This window comes from Perca fluviatilis, chromosome 15 (genome assembly GCF_010015445.1).
Source record: "Perca fluviatilis chromosome 15, GENO_Pfluv_1.0, whole genome shotgun sequence".
NCBI lineage: Eukaryota > Metazoa > Chordata > Actinopteri > Perciformes > Percidae > Perca > Perca fluviatilis.
Window position 1 is genome coordinate 13,224,076 of NC_053126.1, and position 19,169 is coordinate 13,243,244.

General features: G+C 38.0%; 1 protein-coding gene across 1 annotated transcript in view; it reads right to left on the bottom strand.

Annotated features, from left to right (window-relative positions):
- Positions 1-2,391: 2,391 nt before the first annotated feature.
- The window catches only part of LOC120574422 (nuclear GTPase SLIP-GC-like), a 36,178-nt gene continuing 19,400 nt past the window's right edge, over positions 2,392-19,169 (bottom strand). The window contains exons 10-28 of the mRNA XM_039824680.1: positions 12,422-12,455; positions 12,164-12,256; positions 11,645-11,735; positions 10,036-10,264; positions 9,713-9,916; positions 9,229-9,278; positions 9,084-9,192; positions 8,797-8,960; positions 6,491-6,572; positions 6,329-6,416; positions 6,043-6,164; positions 5,430-5,603; positions 5,195-5,358; positions 4,902-5,019; positions 4,141-4,249; positions 3,899-4,032; positions 3,497-3,578; positions 3,310-3,389; positions 2,392-3,186 (exon numbers count right to left, since the gene is read on the bottom strand). Of these exons, the coding sequence (XP_039680614.1) occupies positions 3,319-3,389; positions 3,497-3,578; positions 3,899-4,032; positions 4,141-4,249; positions 4,902-5,019; positions 5,195-5,358; positions 5,430-5,603; positions 6,043-6,164; positions 6,329-6,416; positions 6,491-6,572; positions 8,797-8,960; positions 9,084-9,192; positions 9,229-9,278; positions 9,713-9,916; positions 10,036-10,264; positions 11,645-11,735; positions 12,164-12,256; positions 12,422-12,455 (2,118 nt within the window). The 3' untranslated portion in view covers positions 2,392-3,186; positions 3,310-3,318. The remainder of the gene's footprint in view (positions 3,187-3,309; positions 3,390-3,496; positions 3,579-3,898; positions 4,033-4,140; positions 4,250-4,901; positions 5,020-5,194; positions 5,359-5,429; positions 5,604-6,042; positions 6,165-6,328; positions 6,417-6,490; positions 6,573-8,796; positions 8,961-9,083; positions 9,193-9,228; positions 9,279-9,712; positions 9,917-10,035; positions 10,265-11,644; positions 11,736-12,163; positions 12,257-12,421; positions 12,456-19,169) is intronic.

Genomic DNA, 19,169 nt, shown 5'->3' on the forward strand with positions numbered 1-19,169 from the left:
ATTTTGGTTTCATCTGACCACAGCACCTTCTTCCACATGTTTGGTGTGTCTCCCAGGTGGCTTTTGGCAAACTTTAAACGACACTTTTTATGGATATCTTTAAGATACTTTCTTCTTGCCACTCTTCCATAAAGGCCAGATTTGTGCAGTATACGACTGATTGTTGTCCTATGGACAGAGTCTCCCACCTCAGCTGTAGATCTCTGCAGTTCATCCAGAGTGATCATGGGCCTCTTGGCTGCATCTCTGATCAGTCTTCTCATTGTATGAGCTGAAAGTTTAGAGGGACGGCCGGGTCTTCGTAGATTTGTAGTGGTCTGATACTCCTTCCATTTCAATATTATCGCTTGCACAGTGCTCCTTGGGATGTTTAAAGCTTGGGAAATCTTTTTGTATCCAAATCCAGCTTTAAACTTCTCCACAACAGTATCTCGGACCTGCCTGGTGTGTTCCTTGTTCTTCATGATGCTCTCTGCGCTTTACACGGACCTCTGAGACTATCACAGAGCAGGTGCATTTATACGGAGACTTGATTACACACAGCTGGATTCTATTTATCATCATTAGTCATTTAGGTCAACATTGGATCATTCAGAGATCCTCACTGAACTTCTGGAGAGAGTTTGCTGCACTGAAAGTAAAGGGGCTGAATAATTTTGCACGCCCACTTTTTCAGTTTTTTATTTGTTAAAAAAGTTTGAAATAGCCAATGAATTTCGTTCCACTTCACACTTGTTGTTGATTCTTCACAAAAAATTACAGTTTTATATCTTTATGTTTGAGGCCTGAAATGTGGCAAAAGGTCGAAACGTTCAAGGGGGCCGAATACTTTCGCAAGGCACTGTATGTCTGCAATGATTTGAGCAATATGGGTATTAAATCTGGTGAAGAATGTCTGTACAGTCTCGAAAACTCACAAAAATTGGCGCCCACATAAACACCTGGGGGCTTTGTGAGACTGTACAGCGATTTGGCCCATACCTGTAAGCGGGCTCCATAGCGCCCCCTAATGCGTAGAAGGCCTTAACATTGACATAGTTGCTCCGATCTTCACCAGATTTAATAGCAACTTACTCTCTAAACAGGAATTTGCGTTATCTTGACAAGAATTATTCCGATTGCCCCGAAACTTGACAAGGATGTTCCTCCTGGCGGGTTTAGCAACTGTGACAAAGTTGGCTGCAATCGGCCTTTAGATGGCACTGTTTTAATTTTTTTTTATTTAATCATCAAAATGTCTAACTCCTCCTGGGCCGTGAGTCCAATCTGCACGAAAACTTGGATATAGACTCGGTGGACCCTTGTGACTATAAGTTATCAAAAGAATTTTGATAGCTAACACAATGCGCAAGTTATGGAGGAACAACTTCCTGTAGGTAGGTGTGGAAACATGAACGGTTCTATCTTGGCAAAAGTTATTCCGATTTACATGAAACTTAGAATGTGTGGTCTACATGTGATGTTGCATTTGCCAGTACCCCCCGGGGCAAGAAGCGAGGGCCCGTCATCGCTGCTTGCAGCTTTAATTTTATATATATTTACAACAGCTACTTGGACCCCAAATAGATAGTATCGTTGGTGTATTTTACTAAAACTACTAAAACGTGTTTAGTAACACTGTTGCTCCACACACACTCACCTGCTCAAATATGATTTGAGGGTTTTATAAATTAATGAAACAGATTGGGTAGGGCTGATTGCTTCAGTCATTGTGGGGAGGTTGTCTCTAACAATTTGACAAAGGCGTGAGTGAACAGGTTAGCCATGGTTCATATGAGGTTAGAGATGATCTGGAACATGTTGAGACCAAAACACCGTCTGAGCGTGCTGCTAGAGAAGACAACTTCATCTATCTATTAGACCATTAGGTTTCTGTCAGAAAGCTTGTTGAGTTTGAGGATTGAGTCTTTTGACTAGTGCTCATAACAGTGTTCTGACTTGCACATGTTCCTATTGTGTGTACAATTCATGCATAACATCCTGGTATCAACAGCAGCTTACTCACCAATGCACACACTCACAAAAGACAAATATAAAAATAATGCACACCATTGATCCAGAAGAGGAACTAACTTTGGAGTTAAACTGAGTGCATGTACAGGCACATTTTCATAAAAACACAAAGACTAGAGAAGCCGTTTGTGTGTTGAAATTGTTCCTGTCGTGTACACATGTATGACTTCCTGGTATCAACCTCCTGAGGAGAAACTAACCCTAAGGCATACAAGGCACTTGCTAAACATCGGGTATTTTACTGCACCATCAATTTTAGGTCAGAACCTTTAGGATTAAGTCAGAAAAATTAGATGAGGAAAAGGTTGGAAAATAATTTGTTTATCTTACAAGGTCCTTTTAAAACAACAAACAATAAAGAAGCCAAACATGTGATACTTTGACTCATGAGTGAACTTTATTGAGGTTTATTGGGCAGTATACCATATAAAGTTATTTAAGCATTTAGAAATAGTGTAGATTTAAAAAAGTACAGTAAATCGCGAGAATCCAGCAGGTTTATTGCTATCATCTAGTTCTCTCTATTTCTTATATATGAAGACATAAAAAACATTATTTTGCAGTAAGCTATACTATAGTCTTTGAACATTAAGAAAAAAAGATCATCATCATTCTTTGAGAAGCCTATTTCAAATCCAACCTACAGTATGTACCGAAATCAAGGTTACGATTTAAATTACACACCCATAAAATCATTAAAATTTCACCACTCTCATCCCAATTGACCAATACTAATAAAATTATGAAAAGAAACATGAAAATATATTCAAAGAGAACAAAAAATCAAATCATGTTAAATCATTAAAAATAAAATACACCATATTGGCCTAGTGGCTAAGACGTGTACCATTAAAATCACAACGTCCATGGTTTAAATCAGACTGGGAACATTTGCTGCATTCTCTCTCTCTCTCTCTCTCTCTCTCTCTCTCTCTCTCTCTCATCTATAATCAAAAATGTCCTACCAAAAATAGAAAATCTAAAATCTCTCACCATGTAATTCACCATAAGCAAACTCAAAGTACATATCAAAACAACACTTAAGAGGACAGGGATAGCAACTTGACAAAAATGGTTGAGACCAAATCCAGAGGCCTGACGTCGGTAACCAGTGGGTCTGCAGGACCTTCAGTGGGGAATCGGGCCTCGGCTGTTTCTCTCCACGGAGCAAACCTGAAACGTCCACCAGAGAGATAAACAGAGAGGTTGTGACATTGAACAGTAATGACAAACTGTAAAGCTGTCATATCATCTATCATACCATCTGTCTGAATCATCAGTTCCACTATAACGTACCTGTGCACGTCATGGACTCTGCCGCTGGGGCTTCAGTTCAATGTAGTAGTCCTTCACCTCCTCAAGCTGCCGTGTAACATCTAAAAATAAAGCATTGTTTAAAACAAGTGTATTATTAATTACACTATTGGAAATTTGTTGAGTATTTTAAACGATAATCATTTTTATTTTTTTACGTTCCCTTTACCTGGGATTGAGTCACCATCTGTCTTGAGTGAGAGCTCGATTGAATTCTGCATTGTTTTCTTCAGCTTCTCCAGGATCTCTTTCTAAATTAGCATCAAAATCTTTATCACTTATCACTCACACTGTCAAATATTGCTTTCAAGATTACTTAACTGAATCCTACATTAATTAACTGTTGAGATGTGTATTCAGAGGGCTGCTCAAACAGTGTATAACTGTTAATAGCTACATCATATTTTGTATGTTTCTGTATTAAATTAATAACAATAGTTGAATGTTATATTCTGCTTGGATTTAGAAAAATCCTTCATGTAAATGATGAGAATCATGGATAAAAATAAAGATCTGCAGCACATGTTTTACTTTATCATCATCGTATGATGTATTATAAAATGTCACAAACCATCAAGTCTCTCAGCTGTTTCAACAATTCTTCTTTTGCCCGCTCAAACATGATGTTCTTTGCAGCACGTACGTGCTTCTTAAGAGTGTCTCTCATATTTTCCAGCGAGTCCTTTCCTTTAAATGTTGCTGCTTCTACAATACAACAGAAAATTGGTGTAATGTTTTTATGCACAATCATAATGAGTGTAAATGTGTATTAATACAGTGTCAAGTTGCTTATGTCATGTTCTTCTATCTTACGGCTATAGCCTTCTTGCATGTTTTCCCCAATTGGCTCGGTCAGACTGTTGTAGATCGTTTTCTTACGCTCCCGGATCATTTTGTTGAGTTCTGTCTTAATTTTGTCTTCCTTAAAAACAGAACATATACATACATACATACATACATATATATATATATATATATATATATACATACATATATACACATATATATATATATATATATATATATATATATATATACATACATATATATATATATACACACATACATATATATATATATATATATATATATATATATATGTATTTTTTTTCTTAAATAAAATCAAGGTGATACAAATACATGAAATGCTCATCTTTCCAGATTTTACCAGTAAAGCAGTAAATTATTTTTAACTGAGTAGGACCTGCTTTCTATCAGGTGGAGATACACATTCTTTTGCCCACTTAGGTCAGACTATCACAATTCTTCAGTATGTTGACATGAATTGGGGCAGGGTCAACAGTCAAAGAGCCTATCCAGTTTTAACTGACAAAAAATGGCTTGCTAACAACACTAACTGTAATAATAGAATTCTCCATTTACAGTGTATATGTTCACAGTCAGAAATAAGATTATTGGTGTTCAATGTTTAGTCTTTATTCCAGACATTAGTAACAAACTTGATGTCCTGGTTGATTTGCTCAGCCGTCAGCCTTCGGCTTCAGTCTCCCTAACCTAGACAAACAACTTAATAATAGACTAATGGAAAGGACGGTGTTATTCTCATCTCTTACCTCTGTCTTGAGAAATATCAGCTGCAGTTTGACATCTTTGTACTTTTTTATCAGACTCTTTGTGTCAAGTGAAAACGTATTGATGACATTGTTGAATGGTCCACACTTTCTTTCATTTCTGAAAAATGTAACAAGTTGAAATGCCTTAAAGGTAGCATTGACAAGTTTGATAATGTCATTTGTATTTGTATATATTATATAATATGTATTATATTACATCATTTATATAACCATATCATTTAGAATGGGTTAATTCTACATTGTTTGTATGTCTTCATCAGGTTATTTCTTACGGGAAGGTCTTCTTGAATTCCTCATCAATGCTGTCAGTCAGGCATGAAGCTAACTTCCCATTGAGATTTATTTGTTTCCCTTTTTTTGATTTGTGGGTGCCACCTTTATTAACTACACACTTCAATGTCTGGTGAAAACCTACTTTTCTCTGAAACAAAAAAACCTTTCAAAGACATATTCATATTAAGCTGTCCAAAATCAGCTGTTATGATGTAATTATAACTAAATACGTACAGGATGTATGACCGACATCAAGACACTTTCACATGAACTTTTTGATCTTTCAACCCCCTCACTGAGGCATTTTTCAAAAGCCTTGTAGGCCTCTTTCATGGGTTTTCTGACTTCATCAAGTTCATGCTTCATCTTTTTGTCAAGGTCTGTGCACACATCTGTGTTTTTGCCAGCCTGAAATCAAACACGACACATTCACACACACGTTTTTATAAACTATATTGCAACCCGAGTGGATTTTCTTTCATGACAGTATTGATTCTTTCTTTCTTTCTTTCTTTCTTTCTTTCTTTCTTTCTTTCTTTCTTTCTTTCTTTCTTTATGAAATTCTGTTAATCTTGAGTACGATCACCCTTTCTGTGTCCAGCCTCTCTGAAGCAACTGGAAAACAACTACCTTGATGGCTAAATATTCTCTATGGGTGAGATTACCCTTTCAGTGTTTTCAGTGGCATTAAAACATAGTTACTCCACAAAGATTTGAGAAGTCTGTCATTTCTTGTCACTCATCTTTTGACTGAATTTGAACATACTTTACTTCAGCTTACTTGCCTTGAATATTATTTATGGTCAATAAAAATGACAATGAAAGCAGTTGTATTACTTGATCTTACCCCTTTTCTACGGCTGGCCCCTTGAATCAGAGAGAGAATCCCAAGAGCTCCAGACACATGGTTTACTGACTCTGAGTGACAGTCATTGAGTTTTTGCAGAAATTCCTTAAGTTTGGGTATTTCTGCAATTACACATATAGAATACATTCTTACATTTAAATGTCATAATCCAATTATTTTTTTTAAGTAAAGTAAAACAAAATATATATTGGAGCTATTCATTTTCTTTTACCCACAAAGTGTTTATATATCTACCAGTGTGTGTATGTATCTACCAGACACCTACCAGTTTCATCTGGGTTTAGATGGATTTTCGCTAGAATCTCTGTGGAGGACACTGTGAAAACTTTCAAACATTCATCACTGAATTGTTTCTGAAAAAAAGGTTTTGATTTAAGATAGGCTTGCAGTTGTAGACAATGTTAATCTTTCAGTCAATGAAACTCACCTTGATCATATCTTGTTGGCTGAATTTTTTGCGCACTGCTTTTTTGGCTTTCATGTTTCTGTTAAATATGGCTTCACGGTTACTATAAGAGAAGATTTACATCAAGTGGCATTTTATACAGTCTTTGGAGAACTGAAACCTTTTCCACCTTAATTGTGAATCAAAACAGTTATATAAAAATAAAAAAATTCTGGTAACACTGCTCACTCAGAGTAACAATAAAACTTGTTCGAACTTTCGAAATCCGAACTTTAAAAATTAGCAAGAAAAGAGAAACCTTTTTGCCACAACATGAACATATTATAAATAATAAACAAATTACATTGTGTACAGGCTACTATTGAACCAAATAAAATGCAAAGGAATGTAAACAACAAAGACTTTTTAGTGAAAACTGCATAAAGACACAAATCTTTAACAATAAACTTGGTGACTGCCCTGTTGTCAACATTGAACTAATGGAGAACTAACTTAAGTGCAAAGGAATGTAACTGAATTGCCTTGTTGCTGAAAGGTGCTGTAGAAGTAAAGTTGTCTTGCCGTACAACCTCAGCCTGTCAGTCAGTTACCAGGACACAGAAACCACTGTTGTGCCTGCTTGTCTCAGAGGAAGTGTAACGCCAACAGAACCGTGACCGCTTTCGGCTCGCCATTAATATCATATCGCAGCAAACGCTGTCTGCGTGAAGTTTTGAAAAACTGTAACCACACTTGAAACCACTTTATCGGCATTGCCGTTACTCACTGTGACTTCAACAAAACTGCAGAGCCGACGTAGTTTACTCCGTCTGCAACTCTGCGTGTGTGTAGGGCCGGCGATTGCCATAGGCGACCTAGGCGATTGCCTAGGGCGTCAAAAGTGTTGGGGGCGCCTCAAACTCAAACTCAAACACACGGACCTCTGAAGCATACCTGTGCGTCGCTTGGTGTCCACTCTCGCTGTAAAAATAGAGACGAGCAGCGGCACAGACACGGAGCTGCTGCAGCGCGCCTTCCCTGGTCTGTGCAGCTTCAGGTTTATAATGGACGCGCTCTGCTGTGGGCATGCTGCGGCAGATGTGTCCCTATTTCTGCGTAGTATTGTGTTTCCACCTCCGATGTAGAGCAGCGTAGCCTACAGCCACTTCCCTAAACTGTCTCATTCAGAGACCAGCGTCTCAAACGGGGCTCTGTGTCTGTCAGGAGGTCTGACATCTACCGTATCAGCAGAGCAGTCACGTAATGCACAGCAGACTATGGTGCAGGTGGATTATTTTCTGAAATATAGTGACTTTATTCTGGTAATAGTCTATTGTATTATCACTTTATTTTTCTCACAATACCACAACTCCTCCAAACCTCAGAGAACACAGATGAGATATACTGTATTTTGAATGTGCACAAAGTTTTGAACATGAGCAGAAATCTTGCTCAAACACATCTGAAATATTACAGTCGAGGGGTTTATTAATTCATTAAAATGAATTCATGTATCATTCAGGTGAATAATTTTAATATGCACATTTAAGGTGGTTACTTCCTCAACAAAAGAAGCAAAAGTGGGAAGAGTAAATGTTGCCTAGGCTACATGTGTGCTGACTCAGATATAATTAGAAACATCGATCCAAAGGAGAATAAATAGATGAAAGCAATACAGAATGCCTGAGAGCCTTACTGCAAAATATTCCATTATGTTTTTATATTTGGATTGTAATCTATGTTTCCCTTTAGATAAAGATATTTCAAGCATAAATTGATTCAGAAAAAGGTCAAAAAAAAGAAAGAAAGAAAGGTGCATAAAAATTCACCAGAATACAGGAAATTAAGTATTTAATGCTCAAAATTTTAAGGGGGTGGGCCCCCAGACCCCCCATCATAAGTCACCATGCACACAAATCTGGAAACAAAACACTGGCCTTTGGTTTGCCAGACGAGTTATGATTAAACCAAATGTTGGTGCCATCTAACTTACATGGAAGCTAGAAACTAAAATGAACATACATTGCTACTCTATCGCTGACACAGCGCTGTGGACATCTGGCAATGTGAGACGGGGGGCGCAAATCTCAATCTCGCCTAGGGCAACCAAAGGGCTAGAACCGGCCCTGTGTGTGTGTGTGTGTGTGTGTGTGTGTGTGTGTGTGTAAAAAAATTACTGTGTCAGGCTTCACCTCTGCACCTAAACTAACAACAAAGCATTTTAACAGCATTTGCTACCTGTGGCATGAAAACGTTATCAGTAAATTTGCTTGTGTAAACTCCTCTTGGCCACCACACATCAGTGCCTCATTTTGGATGTTTAATTTAACTACTCTTAAATCACTTACTTAAGATTCACATCAGACCTGGAGCAGATAAAGTGAATGTGCTGACACTCGCCCCCATTTCCCATGAGACTGCTGGCACTTTCCAGGATCTCCCAGGCTTCTGTCTCTGCTGCTGCTCGTTCAATGTCAGTCACAATCCACAGAGTAGAACAACTTCTAACTAACTGAAGGGGCATAATAGCAAATTTCATTATGAATAATTCCTTATCAGAGCTTCATAATAACATAATGTCACAACTTCCAGATAACACATACACTACAAACAGCATTGTATGTCAATAGATTACCTCTTTCCACATCTTGTCTCTGCTCTGGTTACAGTCCCCATTTCCAGGAAGATCCACAAGTGTGACATGCCATTTTGAGTTACGCACCTCATTACTACTTTCTTGGTCTCTTTTTTTTTTTTTTTTTTTTTTTTTTTTGAGTCACATCTTTTTTTTTTTTGTGAATCTGACAAGTCTTGTAGATAGCTTTTCAGCCTGCATATATTAAAAAATTAAATTAAAGCAAGATGATTTTATTTGTATGCACAACTCCAACTAAAAAATGTTTTAAAAATTGCATAAAATAATAAAAGAATTAGACAAAAAAAGAGCAATTAAAGAATGCTTCAGGTTAAAATCATATTTAAAATAGTAAAGAGTAAACTAGAAGTGGAGACAAAAGCAAAACTTTCTGGAATAGCGAACAATTAGGTTTTAAATTATATTTAAACATTAACAGATTTCGACAGTGCCCAGGAATATGGGAGGTAATTACAAGTATGTTTATCATAGAATAGAACACCCATATGGTCCTAACTCCATAAGTGGTAGTATTTTATTAAATCAATTATCAGACAAACTAGTAACAAGTGCAGATAATAGGTGTAATGACTTATTATTTGGTTTTTCATATAACACTTGTAACTTACTGATTCACATGTCAAAATCTGCTTCTCGTTTTTGAGAAATTTCGGAATTTCTTTGAAATATTTTTTATCCATGAGCATTTCAGAGGTTTTGTTTTCCTTTTCTTCTCCATACAGCGCTGACAGCTTTTCCTTAAAGTCAGGATAATAGTCATCTTCCTGATCTGCTTTATCGCCAAGAAACTGAAACAACTCATCCTTCCACTCCTGAGAAATAAAATAATTTAGTTAAATTAAGTTTAATTGAATAATAATCAGCAACTGTATTTCTGCAGCTGCATAATAGCTTCTAGTGCTAGTCAACACAAATATTCAGTTAATTTTACCTCTTTTGTAATGAACTCAATGTCCGCCTGATAGGTTTTGTTCTGCGTGTTAGCATCTGTGTTAGCCTCGACTTTGATCATGACTGAGGTACATGCACTGACATCTCCAGTGGGTAAGAGATTCTTCACTCCAATGACGGCATTTATCAAAGAGCTCTTTCCAGCCCCAGTTCTACCAAATACACCAACCACCTCCCTCTTGTCTCTCTCCAAATCATCGATTTTATCCCTGTTGAAAAAGAGTTTAAATATGTGAATTTGGAAAATATAATAATTTAAAGTGGCTAGAATCAATATGTTGATATTAACAATAGTTCTACTATTATTATCTGTGACTGTGTAAGGTTTTAAAACACCACACTATGTAATAACACTGCATTATGTAATAACTTTACAAAATGTAATACATTTTCACTTCACTACACCTGCATTTTGAAATCAACAGCCTGAACACAATACTCTATGTAATAATTTTCTCTGCATTAGCTGTATGACCTGTGTTGCCCCCCTTGGTATTATAGTTGACTCTCATTTTAGTCTAAATAACAGCAGTAACAAGATCAGCTTTTTCTCATCTCACAAATGTTGCCAAACTCAGAGACTTTGTATCAAAAGCCAATATGGAAAAAATAAATTCACGCTTTTATTTCTAGTAGAGTTGACTGCAGCTAGGTGCTCCTAAAAAAAGCCCACCAAAAAGCTTTTCAAAATTCATTCAAAAGGTCTGCTGTGGCCTGTCATCCACATCATTGAATAGAAGTCAATGTCACTTCTTTTTAAATCAATACTTGGAGTGGGACCAAAATGCATTACAGACATGTTTAAGGAGTACACCTCTGCCAGGCCTCTCTGGTCAAGTGGGAGTGGGCTGCTGCAGTAAGTAGTCGGATTCGAACCCTGCTACATGGGGCACACACTCTCACTAGGTGAGCTTGAGGTCGCCTCTAGAGTGTTGATATTTTTAAAAGCAAACTTAAAACCTACTGTTTTTAGTCAGGACTTTTAATAAACAACTTATTTATTAATGTTCTGTATCTATCTATTTATGTTCTATTTATTTATTTATTTATATGTATGTTTGTTTAATTAGTTTTTTTAATTTATGTTATTACTACTAGTTGTTTTTAATTCTACTTATTTATGTATCTGTATTTTATGGATTTTTTTTTAATAAGCAACTTTTTAGAGGTTAGATTTATTTTATTCATTTATTTATTTATATATTTAAGTATCTTTTGGTTTTAAGTGTCATGCCTATGTTGTTTCCGTACTTCCTGTTTTTAATGAAGTAATTTTTGTCGATTTAGAGGTGGGTGGGTAGGTGGGTGAATGGGGCTGGGGGTGAGGGATATTGTGTGTGTGTGTGTGTGTGTGTGGAGGGGTATTGTATGATGCAAGATTTAAATTACATGTATGAAAAGTGCTATATAAAGAAAGACTGATTGATAAACGATGTGTACAGACAAAAACGATGTGTACGGCTTTTCCCATGAATTGTTATTTATAAAAATGTGGGAACCTCACGCAAACTTCAGACCAGATGTAGACACAGTTTTATCTGGGCCTATACAACAAAGAATTTAGAAAACTTAATTAACTTAATACTTACTTCAGGAAGTTGTTGAGTTTGTTTTCTTGGGCCGGCTTGAGTCTTTTCTTAACAAAGCTCATGATGTTTTTCACTTTAGTCAGTATTTCTTCTGTCAGAATACAAGAAAAGAACTATTAAGCAGGAACCTTGAACCAGTGTATCCACTAAGCAGTAATGCATAATGAAGCACTTAATCTACCGAGTGAATATAGGATGCTTTAGAGTATTTAATCACATACACTATGGCAACTTAGCACAGAAGAAAACATGGTCTGAGTTTTAAACATCATCAAGGTAAAGGCCAAGGTTAAGTTCATTTACTTAGAAGCATACATATTACTACAGTATATTTACATCATATGTAACATGTAAGCTGTTGACTGTTTGAGGTGTCCTGATATTGACAGACAGCAAATAAGCAAGTATTTTATGTGGCTAAAATAACGAAACAGACATTTGCTATACAAGTAAAAATGTCATTACATAAAATGTTTAACACTGTAGTAGGTTGCCATTGTTTGAAAGTATTATAAATACCTGAGTCTGATCGTGGTTTAGTGCCACAGTGTCGTTTCTTAGCTGGTGATTGAGATTTGCTGGACTCGCCCTGAAGATCCAACTTTCTCTTTTCTTATTAGATTTTTTTTTTAAATGAAAAAAAGAAGTCTGTTCCATGTGCCTCTCAAAACATTCAAAAGTGTTCTCAATATAGTTGCTTAGTCAAAGTAAGATATTATTGCCTTGAAAACATCAATGAACACTTAATGTAATTAATTAAGATACTGTGTATCTTACCTTTATTACTGGTGCCACTGGTGGACGGACAAACCTGTGGATGAGCAGGAAAGTTTAATATGACTATAAAAATAAATACATTATATTACATATACACCACTGGTCAAAAGTTTTAGAACAGCCCAATTTTTCTAGTTTTTTATTGAAATTTTAGCAGTTCAAGTCCAATGAATAGCTTGAAATGGTACAAAGGTAAGTGGTGAACTGCCTGAGGTTAAAAAAAAAAAGTAAAGTTACCCAAAACTGAAAAATAATGTACATTTCAGAATTTTACAAAAAGGCCTTTTTCAGGGAACAAGAAATGGGTAAACAACGTAAAGCTGTTCTGCAGCAATGGAGGTTGATCAAGCTTTGAAAGTTGGTGCTACCAATTCCCACAGGTGTTCCAACTTGTCTGGATTACTTACAACCCCCTCTGTTTGTATAAAAGTATTGTTGGAACACATTGTGGTACCATACCCTCGTGAGCATTATATAAACAGTATTGTACTGCAGAAAGTAGTGTGTTGCTATAAAAATGGCGGGAAAAAGAGAGACAGACCATCATAACACTTAACAGAATGTTGGTCTTTCCTGCAGAGAAATTGCGAAGAAAGTCAAGGTGTCAGTGAGTACAGTATTCTTCACCATCAAAAGGCACTTAGAAACTGGGGGAAACTCTGACAGGAAGAGGTCTGGCAGCCCCAAAGCCACAACAGAATCAGAAGACAAGTTTCTGAGAGTCAACAGCTTGCATGATAGGCGGCTCACAGGACAACAGCTTCAAGCACAGCTTAATAGTGGTCGTAATAAGCAAGTCTCAGTTTCAACTGTAAAGAGAAGACTTTGAGCTGCAGGTTTGATAGGTTGAGTTGCAGCAGGAAAGCCATTGCTAAGGGACCATTCGGTATTTATGGAATGGACCACCGGAGAAAAATAGGGGAGGGTCATGTCTTTTTATTCTTTATTGAGGGGAGGGTCATCCAACATTTTTCAGTCCAGAGGGGGAGGTCACCCAACTTTTGTATTCATGAAACAACAAAATTTCAAAGTGGCTTGTTTGGTGCATATTTTTCCATGTAGCTCTTAGTCTCGGACACATATATGGGTCTTGAATGGCACATTTATGGGCCGAGTGGGCATGGGTTTGAACTGGGAATGCATATATGCAGGGCTCAACATCAAAAAAAATCCCCACTGGCCAGTAGATCAGAGTTTTGCTGGCCCCTTCTACATTTTTACTGGCCCTGAAATAAATATCATAGGTGTGATTGGCAAAGGACAAAAAAACGCAGGAAAATATACATCGCACCTACTATGAAGCTTCAGAAAATGGTTATAACCCAGCTAGCCACTGCCACTGTATGTTGTGCCATAAACGTTTTTCACGGCAGACATTGACATGTCATAGTAGGAAAAGCACAGGTGTATTCAAAACCATTAATGATGGGTGCATTCCACTTAGGAGAGGTCCTGGTATTAAACCATTACTGATGGCTGCATTCCACTCAGGAGAGGTCCTGGTATTAAACCATTACTGATGGCTGCATTCCACTTAGGAGAGGCCCTGGTATTAAACCATTACTGATGGCTGCATTCCACTTAGGAGAGGCCCTGGTATTCAACCATTACTGATGGCTGCATTCCACTTAGGAGAGACCCTGGTATTAAACCATTACTGATGGCTGTATTCCACTTAGGAGAGGTCCTGGTATTAAACCATTACTGATGGCTGTATTCCACTTAGGAGAGACCCTGGTATTAAACCATTACTGATGGCTGCATTCCACTTAGGAGAGGTCCTGGTATTAAACCATTAATGATGGCTGCATTCCACTTAGGAGAGGTCCTGGTATTAAACCATTAATGATGGCTGCATTCCACTTAGGAGAGGTCCTGGTATTGTGCATGCTGACTCACTGAAATATCTTCCTGGGACACTTGATGGAATTGAGCCATCGTTAAGGTTATCAGTTTCAGCTGTGCTTTTCCTACTATGACAAGTCAACATGTCTGCTGTAAAAATGGTCCATTAGCAGTAAAGCTAGACCAGGGGTCATCAACTACATTTTTCCAAGGGCCAGCAATCGAGCGCAGATCGATAGGTAGAGTTCAGTAGAGTGGCGCAGGATTAGCACTAAAGATGCCAAACGGTTTATGGATGTTGGAACGAAAGAAATGACAAAAAACAAACAGCAAGGGATAAAAGTTCACAGGTGAGAACGTGTTTTATGATATATATGGCGCCTTGGACCTGCAATCTGAGCTCCGGCGGCAGCGGGAGGTGGTGAGTTCCGTGGCACGGCCGCAGCGTCTCTTTCCCCGGGCAGGAACACCGCCTCGTCTTGCTGCTGCGCCGGTCCCCGCTGATCCAGATCGGACCGGCCAAAGACAGAGTGGTGATCGGCAGGATCTTCCACGTAGTCCAGGACGACCTGTATGTAGATTTCGGCTGGAAGTTCCACTGCTATTGGGGGCCGGCGGCCGGAGAGAAGCTAAAGCGGGGCAGCAGAGTCCGTTTGCGGAGCTCACTGCCCGCTTCCTGGAAGCCAAAACCGACACCACGCTGCTGGAGGCCCGGGTCGTACTGCTGGGACAGCTGGAGGGAAGGGAAGCCCGGGAGAACTAGAACCAGGACTCAGCGGGTGACTGCCGGGCCCTGCTGAAGTTTAAATTACAGGTTTCCTAAAGGGAGTCTGGCGGGACTCGGACTGTGGACATGATTTTAAGTCTCGTTAAATAAATAACTACATGCAGAAATGAATGAATAAATAGGAGTGCCTGGACATTTCAGTCTGTTTAAACTTCACTTTGAAGCAGAACCTCTTAGTTCAGAAGGGTGCAGTTTCTGTTTGGACTCAGATCTGTGAACTGATTATAATAAATATTCTTTTTATAAACACATTAATTAGTCTCTTTGTTTTGTTTGTTCCTGCACATGATGATAAAGCTACACTTTTAAATCACAAACAAAACTAACTTTAATATGTATATAAACGCTCTAAGGAAAGAGACAAATGCTCTTACTGGCTCTTACATCACATTGTATTGCAGGCTTGCTGATGTACAAAGTAAACCAATGCAATTCAAATGTTTAAATTAATTAACATGTATTTTCAAATATGGATAGTCACACTACTTTGCATGCAGTAGGCTAGGCTAAGGTAAGTAGCGATAGTTCATTTTAAGTTTACTTAAGTGGAAGAATGTGACTAATAAACCTAGGCCTACTAACACCAGGCATTACATTTTCAACATTGTGAACAGGTAGATTATATTATCTATGAGTCTCTGGGTCAAGGTGAGGCTGTGCTCCAAAACGTTTGTGCTGGCCGAAGAGGAGTCCTGTGTATCTGCGCCACTGAACTCTACCTATCGATCTGCGCTCGATTGCTCTTCCTTCATCCTCCAAGTACCCGGATGTCTGTCTCAGTAACTTGAAATTGAATTTCATGATCTGAATCTGAATAGTGAGAACTGAATGTGAGGATATATAGAGAGTTGAATTTTCAGTGAAGATCAAATTTTATTGGAATTCAGTTACAAACGAATGAATTCAATTTCAAATTATACTATTCAGATTCAGTTTTTCAATGCAATGATTCAAATTAAACAATACAATTTCAAATTGTGTGATTCAAATTCAGTTTTTCAATGCAATTATTCAAGTTTAGCAATTCAAATTCAAATATAAATGATTCAAATTCAGTTTCTGGTGGCACATATTTCAGCCCATATGTGTTTGCACAGCACGGTGGACGAGAGTGGACAGCGCAGACAGAGCAGACTGAAATATCGCTTTCTACATGATTATGCCTGTACAACAGGTAGGTGGGTTATTGATAAGTATTGACTCTTTAATCATGGAGGTTTTATTGTAGGCTAGGCTACTTACAGTAAAGAGTGTAACGTTAGTTCATCTGTGCCATCGGCGGTAAATAATCCTCGGTAACGTTTCCATTCAGTTACATGTGCTGCGTGAACGCACACACCTCGGCCCTGCTGTGTGTGTGCGCGCAGCGCGGACGTCGCTGTTCAGAATCCAATCTATCTTCCAAAATGCAACGCTTGTATCCAAAGGAATTGTTTATAAATTACCTGAGGTGAAAATGTGAAATGTTAACATTTACACGCTTCGTGCCACTCTGTATGACGTTGGTACTGGCCCGTGCGGGTCAGTGACTGGCCAATCAACCAGCCCGACATACGTTTTTACTGGCCCCGGGCCATCAGGCCATTGCTTGTGTCGAGCCCTGATATATGGGTCCTGCATAGAAGTTTTCCGGGCCGAGTGGGCATGGGTTTGATCAGGGAACACATATATGGGTCCTGCATGGCATTTTTATGGGCCAAGTGGCCATGGGTTTGAACTGGGAACACATATATGGGTCCTGCATGGTATATTTATGGGCAAAGTGGGCATGGGTTTGAACTGGGAACACATATATGGGTCCTGCATGGCAGAGGTCGCAAAGTAACTATGTAGGCCTATTGAGTTATGTAATTACTTACTGTACCATTTTTATTAACTTGTAGTAACTCTACATGTAGGCTAATTAAGCATGTTGAGATTGAGTAATTGTAACTCAATACATTTCAAGTCACGCTAGTCACCAAAGAACAAACATTGCATACATGTAGATCTTTTGCCAAAACAATCCATTAGTCATTTTTGTTAGTCGTGCAGAAAATAAAAAATGTAACTTCCCAAAAATGGAAAAAACATCAAAATAGGTCAAAGTTTACGCTGTGTTGAATTATGCTGATTAGTGGACTCTCAGAAAGGTTGCAGGCCTACCGTAACACTTCAAATATTAGCCCAGTCCCAGACGCCTGTCCCTTGGGGCAGAAACACATATTTAGACAAATAACTATGCTCGATATTATCGGCCGATATTGGCTTTAAAATTCAATATCGGTAAATATCGGTATCGGTTTTTGAAATGGTTTAAAATGACTAAAGTATGTCATTTTATACCTTATTGGAAAGCTTGTTTCCTCTCAAAGCGAATGCAGACAAAATTTGGGTGTTGCTGTAGGTTGTTGGCCAACCAGCATAAACATAGGGTTTGTACAGTAAATAAATTCTTGAGCAAGGCAGATCTAAGACCCAATGAGTGGAATGAGTTGAATTTTTGTTCTTGTGTGGCTATTTGTTTTCAGTTTACCTCAGTCAAAGAAATGTTCAGTTGCCATCTTCTCTCGAAGGGGTAGTAAGCACCGCACCCCAGTTAGCCTACCGGTTGCTGGCTAGTCCTTCAAAACATTCAAATCCCCAGAATCAAGGGAGTCATGGAACAGTGGGCAGTAAGCCTATAAACGATCATATGTTTCGGTATCTGTATCGGCTATCGGAAATTAAGCATTGGACAATATTGGTATATCGGATATCGGTACAAAATCAATGTCAAGCATCCCTACAAATAACCCCATACGGTTATCCACATCCCATAGATGCCTGTCCCAATGGTCTATTTGGTCAAATAAAACTCCGGGATCCTATTCGAAGTTTTACGGTACTTCATTTTTGAAGATGAGGCCAAATAGCTCACAGACAGCTAGTCCCTTTATGGACATGATGCATTTATTACCTCTTAGGAAATTGTAATTCAATATTTGTTAGAAAAGGACTTGCAGGAGGCCTCATCATCAATCTGTCTTCCACTTCTGTGTTGTTAGATGTCCTTGGACCAAGGAGTAGCATGTGTTTCTATCAAGGTGTAGCTCATACATCAACAATGATTGATGTGTTGGCTGTAAAAGATACAGTAGATCTGTTTGAGAAAAAAATGAGGGAAAAACACTTGTTTTGTATCTTATCAATTATTAATGATTAATAGATTGTTGGCATTTTAACTTTTGGTAAAGGAAAACACACATCCAGCCCTAGTCTGGAGAAGTGACGGTTGTTAAAAGTAACTAATACTCTGAGTAGTTTTTATTTTTATTTTTTTTTACAAATTGTACTTTTACTTGAGTATTTCTCTAACACCAGTACTGTTACTTGTAATTGAGTAATATTTTAGCAATGTAACAGTACTTGTACTTGAGTACAGATTTTCAGTACTCTTTCCGCCTGTTATGCACACAACACCTAATTAGGCTCATTCATAATGAAGCCAGCGAAGCAGTTAACGTTTGTTAATTCTCTCACATATCCTTTAATTTACGAATTTTACTGTATTTAATTGTTATTTGGTCAGGCAGTTCTTAGGACATCTATAAGGGGCCTGTATGTAAAGGCCTCGTTTTGCGCTCAAAACGTTAACAGTCCATTCGGAAAGCACTGCTGCTGGCTGTGACTTCGAGAGGTTGGACAATAATTAATATATCACGATAGACTTTTATTCAATAACGGTGATATGAGTTTTAAACACATTTCCGATATTTCGATATACATTACAGCATAGCTGTCAACCAGGGGCCTGTTTCACAAAACCAAGATAAGGGATTAAGCCGGGATTTCCCAGTTATCCTGGATGAATTAAGCCTTGATTCGGTTTCACGAAAGCGGAGGCACATAAATCACCATGGAGATTTATTCTGTACAGCTAGCCTGCTCCTGACCAGGCTAACAGTCAGGATTTATTTAATCCTGGAGCCTTTTCCGATCACCCAGCACTGGTTTTACCCTATTGTTATTATCAGCCTGGATTAAATACAACAGGTGCATATTGCTGTTTATTTAAGTACTGTTATTATTTAAAGTTGTGACCATTATTTTTTTATTTATAATTATTCATGTGACAGTCATTGTTACTGTTATATT